Raw genomic sequence first — 6,000 nt, forward strand, 5'->3', positions numbered from 1 at the left:
ATAGAAGTCTATGCTTCAAGTGTTAAAGATACATTCTCTCTCCTGACCACCAGGGAGAGACTCCTCTGGTTGTATAGAAGTCTATGCTTCATGTATTAAAGCTGCATTCCCTCTACTGACCACCAGGGGGTGACTCCTCTGGTTGTATAGAAGTCTATGCTTCAAGTGTTAAAGATACATTCTCTCTCCTGACCACCAGGGAGAGACTCCTCTGGTTGTATAGAAGTCTATGCTTCATGTATTAAAGCTGCATTCCCTCTACTGACCACCAGGGGGCGACTCCTCTGGTTGTATAGAAGTCTATGCTTCATGTGTTAAAGCTGCATTCTCTCTACTGACCACCAGGGGGCGACTCCTCTGGTTGTATAGAAGTCTATGCTTCATGTGTTAAAGCTGCATTCTCTCTCCTGACCACCAGGGGGAGACTCCTCTGGTTGTATAGAAGTATATGCTTCATGTGTTAAAGCTGCATTCCCTCTATTGACCAACAGGGGGCGACTCCTCTGTTTGTATAGAAGTCTATGCTTCATGTGTTAAAGCTGCATTCTCTCTCCTGACCACCAGGGGGCGACTCCTCTGGTTGTATAGAAGTATATGCTTCATGTGTTAAAGCTGCATTCCCTCTATTGACCACCGGTTGGCGACTCCTCTGGTTGTATAGAAGTATATGCTTCATGTGTTAAAGCTGCATTCTCTCTCCTGACCACCAGGGGGCGACTCCTCTGGTTGTATAGAAGTCTATATAAATGACTCTACTTCTCTTGATGTATTCCCTCAGTAAACATTGTAAACATTAGTTTTTGGTCTCAATCTCTAGTTTCAAGTCTTCTTCAATACAGAATGATGTTCATTTAGTAAATTATGGTCATTTAGAGTCAGACAGACCATAAAGCAGGGGATGCTTTAGGGCGGGGCTACAAATTGATTGACAGGTCGACACCAGTCATTTTACATTACATTACATGTCATTTAGCTGACGCTTTTATCCAAAGCGACTTACAATAAGTGCATTAAACCGTGAGTCCAAACTCAGAACAACAAGAATCAAGCGAGTACAATTTCTTCAATAACATTAAACTACAGAGTGCTATCAGTAAGAGACATTTAAGTGCTACTAAAGTGTTAAACTACAAAGTGCTATCGGTAAGGGACATTTAAGTGCTACCAAAGTGCTACTACGGCGCTACCTTCCCTATTCAAGGTACAGTCGAAAAAAGATGTGTTTTCAGTTTGCGACGGAAGATGTAGAGACTTTCTACTGTCCTGATGTCAATGGGGAGCTCGTTCCACCAATGAGGAGCCAGCACAGCAAACAGTCTGACTTCATCGAATGTTTAGCTCGTAGTGACGGAACTACAAGCCGATTGGCAGAAGCCGAGCGAAGTGAACAAGCTGGGGTGTGAGGTTAGACCATGTCCTGGGTGTGAGGTTAGACCATGTCCTGGGTGTGAGGTTAGACCATGTCCTGGGTGTGAGGTTAGACCATGTCCTGGTGTGAGGTTAGACCATGTCCTGGTGTGAGGTTAGACCATGTCCTGGTGTGAGGTTAGACCATGTCCTGGGTGTGAGGTTAGACCATGTCCTGGTGTGAGGTTAGACCATGTCCTGGGTGTGAGGTTAGACCATGTCCTGGTGTGAGGTTAGACCATGTCCTGGGTGTGAGGTTAGACCATGTCCTGGGTGTGAGGTTAGACCATGTCCTGGATGTGAGGTTAGACCATGTCCTGGTGTGAGGTTAGACTATGTCCTGGGTGTGAGGTTAGACCATGTCCTGGGTGTGAGGTTAGACCATGTCCTGGTGTGAGGTTAGACCATGTCCTGGGTGTGAGGTTAGACCATGTCCTGGTGTGAGGTTAGACTATGTCCTGGGTGTGAGGTTAGACCATGTCCTGGCTGTGAGGTTAGACCATGTCCTGATGTGAGGTTAGACCATGTCCTGGCTGTGAGGTTAGACCATGTCCTGATGTGAGGTTAGACCATGTCCTGGGTGTAAGGTTAGACCATGTCCTGGATGTAGACCGGACCCGATCTGTTTGCAGCACGGTACGCAAGTCATATACGACGTCTCTACGTCACTCCTCCACATTCCAAATATGGTCACTTTCTGTTCACTGGTTGCAAAGAAACAACATGGCAACGGCCTTAAGCAAAGATGGCGACGGTGAAAAATGCCAAACTCAAGGCTTCACAATGTCAGCCCACAAACTTCATGACGACTACGTCCACTTCTGATGTACAGTCAAGTGTTATCATGAAAATAAGAGAGATGTGCCGCTACTTTTACTTGTGTCATTAGTAAAACACACTCCTGCAACCAAGTGTGGGAAAAGATGCAGTGTTTTAAACAATGTAGTGTAGGTGCACAAGCATGTAGTTTATTTATATTTAGATAGTAATGTTTTGCTCCAGAATCCCCCTCACAAGGGGCAGCATAAGCCTTGGGTGGTGGAGAGAGGCAGAGAGAGAGAGAGAGAGAGAGAGAGAGAGGAAAGAGCAAGAGGAGGGTCTGAGATGGGCAAAGGGTGCTGAGAAAAAGAGAGAGTGTGTCGGGGGAGATTAAACTATAATGGAGTAGAGGAGGAGGAGGAGGAGGAGGAGCTGGGAAAGCAGCAGAGGAGGCAGACACACAGCTCACAGACACAGCAAGTGGTTAGTAGAAGGGAAGCAGCTCACAGCTCGACCTCCACTACTCACTACATCTGGACACACACACATGTGTATATACATATATGTGTATATACACACACACAAATACATATTTACACGCATAGACATACATCTGGAGAGGAATGACTTCTCTTTTTCTGAGCATAGGGGAAGAGAAAGAAGAGCTCACAGCTGCATGTTTCACAGATTTCTCTTCTGCATAAAAAATCTCTCATCCACCCACTGCTGAAGGAAAGAAAAACACTCTGCACGGATCAGCCGGAGGAGAAAAGACACAGAGCGGTGTGTGTGTGTGTGTGTGTGTGCGCGTGTGCGCGTGTGTGCGTGCGTGTGCGTGCGTGTGCGTGCGCGTGTGTGTGCGTGTGTGTGCGCGTGTGTGTGTGCGCGTGTGTGTGTGTGCGTGTGTGTGTGTGAGAGAGAGAGAGTTTTAAGTGCTTGCGAGTGCAGAGAAGTGAAGCGAACGGGATGCTGACTTCTTTGAAAATCTGATCTCGAGACTCGGGGCGTGTGCTGTGGGCGGCAGACAGCTGGGGGCCGTGATTCACAAAAAAGAAGAAAAAAGAGAGACTTGGCGGAGAATAGACAACGAGACGAAAGGCTCCTCGCCTCTGAACGAATAGGAGAGAGAGAGGAGAGGCTTGTTCGGGAGGAGACATCCCGGGTCTGTTTACGTCTTTCTGAAAAGGAGCTTCGTGTCCACGAGAACTCAAGCGAGGAGTCAAAAAGCGTGGACGAGCCGCTGATAAAGTCTTCGGGGGGGGGTTCTGTCTGCGTTGGAGGTGCGGAGGGTGCCGTTATGGGCTAAACGGAGCGCCAAGGGGGTCCGGAGGAAGGGATGTTTCCTCCAGCTGGAATAAAAACCCACAACAACAAGAAAGGATAACTATCTAAAAGCACACCGCCTTTTTGTTTTCTTCTTTTTTTTGTCCACTTTTCACACCTGGAGTTTTTTTCATGTCGCCACCTTTTTAAATATTTTTGTAATGTTGTAATCTTGCTTGCCCACCGCAGATGGCCGCCACGCTGACTGGTGGACGCAGATGAGATCGCCTCATTCAACATTAGCCGTTGGAGGCGTAGATGAAACCCAGCGAGCGGAGCGTTTCCTCGGGGTGACATTGTGTTTGTGCCCCGTAGCTTAAATGCAAATAAGCATTCTGCCTCGGCCGCGTCTTGGAAACCATGAGAGACTCAGAGCGAGGGGCTCAAACATTTACGTCGGCATATCTGGCTGCAGTTTAAGAGGCTTTTGCTCCACATGTCAATGGACTGGAACAAGGTAAAAAAAATGAAAAACAAGTGTGCACACTCTCATGTGTTAGCTTGTCAGGAGTCTGTTTGTGTCAAATACGAATTACTTGATGAAAATTGAGATGAATCCCACAGCATGAAGAATGTAAAACACACGTTAAAAAAGTTATAAGCTGGGTGGTAATACAGAGACAACTACAAACAGATCTCTGGCTGCTGATGCCCGCAGCCTGCTGGTGGGCATAATGTCGTACGTTGCTGGGAGCAGTGGTTTTCCGCAGGGTGTGGCGGCACCGCCGTCGTGGTGGTCCGTCGTTGTCTTGTTCGTTTGTCTCCAGCTCCCCCAGCCGGACCCGGTCCGGGCCGCCGTCTGCCATTTTCAGGACTCCCCCCAGGCGGGCGGATGCCTCTGCGCCTCGGACATCCTCAGCTGCATCGCCGCGGGTCTGGATCAGGTTCCACGAGAGATGCCCGTCTCCGCTGTCACTCTGGATCTCAGCCACAACCAGATAGCGCAGTTGGAGGACGGCAGCTTTGAAGGACTCAACCGGCTGGAGACCTTGCGGATAGCGCACAACCGGCTGACTGTTATTAAGCCAGGGGCGTTTCGAAATGCTTCTGGGACTCTGCTCCAACACCTGGACCTGTCATCCAATCAGCTTAGTGGTTTGAAGGAGCTTTATTTCCTGGACCTACCCGGATTGAAGGAGCTGCTGCTGTTCAACAACCGCATCGTTCACGTGGAGAGCAGAGCCCTGGCTGGACTGGGCAGCCTCCACAAGGCCTACCTCAGTCATAACCTCATTAAAGACTTCCCCTTCTTTTCCATCCAGGAGCACAGCCACCCTTACCTGTCCATGCTCGACCTGTCCTCAAACCGCCTGTCCAAACTACCCCTGGAGGACATAACAAACTTACCCATCTCGATGCAGAGAGGAATCTACCTTCACAACAACTCCCTGGTGTGCGAGTGCTCCATGTACGGACTTCTCCTGCACTGGGACCAGAGAAGATTTGCCTCGGTGACAGACTTCCGACAGGAGTACACCTGTCTGGTCTACGGGATACAGAGGGGCACTGTGCGCTTCTTCCAGCACGGCCGCTACTTTGAAAAATGCAACTTGACCGCGATGAGTCAGGGCCTTAGACAGCAGGAGAGCGGCGTTTCAGTGAAGGCGGGAAAGCCGGTGCTGCTGCACTGTGTGACCAGTCTCACCGGACAGCATGTGACCTTTCTCTGGGTGTCACCAAATCAGGAGTACGTGGCACCGCCGGGGAACAACGGATCGTTAAAGATGTACGCCAACGGCAGCTTGGAGATACTGGCGGCTCGCGCGGAGGACTCTGGCATCTACTGGTGCATGTCTCAGGACCGGCAGCGCAATGAGACGCAGGAAGTCAACGTGACAGTGGTGCTGCACCACGCCGAACCCCACGAGCCGTTCAACACAGGATTCACCACCCTGCTGGGCTGTGTGGTGAGCCTGGTGCTAGTCCTCATGTACCTCTACCTGACGCCCTGCCGCTGTCCTCCCTGCTGCAAAGCCCCGACCCTGAACCCGGCCGCGGCGACCCCAAGCCAGGGGAACGAGGCTGGAGCAGGGAGCGCCCAATCCTCCATCCTCACCCCAACTCCGCCGGCAACCACTGAGGGCCCGGGCCGCAAGGTCAGTACCAACAAGCATGTGGTGTTTCTGGAGCCGATCAGAGAGCAACAGAACGGCAGACTCGGGACAGGGATTGGAGGACATTTGGGTCCAGGTTTACTACTCGGGGCAGAACAGCACTCAAAGCTCCACAACCAGTCACAGCAGAGGGTGGGGGAGACGGACTCCATCATGCCCAAGTTCTCAGACACCATAGCCATGCCATAGCAATGGGACAAACACAGAGACACTCAGTCACCTCTCCTGCTTCTCCCACCTCTTCACCACCCCCCACTACCCCTAGAACAAGACCACCTTCCACTGGCCCAAGAACCAGATCCCCTCACACTGCCCCCAGCACTGGACCATCTCCTACTGCCCCCAAAACCAGATCCCCTCCCACTGCCCTCAGCACTTGACCACCCACCACTGCACC

General features: G+C 50.8%; 2 protein-coding genes across 8 annotated transcripts in view; one reads left to right on the plus strand and one right to left on the minus strand.

The window, feature by feature from the left end:
• The window catches only part of LOC117730350 (E3 ubiquitin-protein ligase RNF123), a 97,824-nt gene that overhangs the window by 31,837 nt on the left and 59,987 nt on the right, over window positions 1–6,000 (minus strand). The window lies entirely within an intron of this gene.
• Window positions 4,010–5,852, plus strand: amigo3 (adhesion molecule with Ig-like domain 3). The gene has a single exon (XM_034532022.1). The coding sequence runs from the start codon at window positions 4,164–4,166 to the stop codon at window positions 5,790–5,792; it is 1,629 nt and encodes a 542-aa protein (XP_034387913.1). The 5' UTR covers window positions 4,010–4,163; the 3' UTR covers window positions 5,793–5,852.

Source organism: Cyclopterus lumpus, chromosome 5 (assembly GCF_009769545.1).
Source record: "Cyclopterus lumpus isolate fCycLum1 chromosome 5, fCycLum1.pri, whole genome shotgun sequence".
Classification (NCBI taxonomy): domain Eukaryota; kingdom Metazoa; phylum Chordata; class Actinopteri; order Perciformes; family Cyclopteridae; genus Cyclopterus; species Cyclopterus lumpus.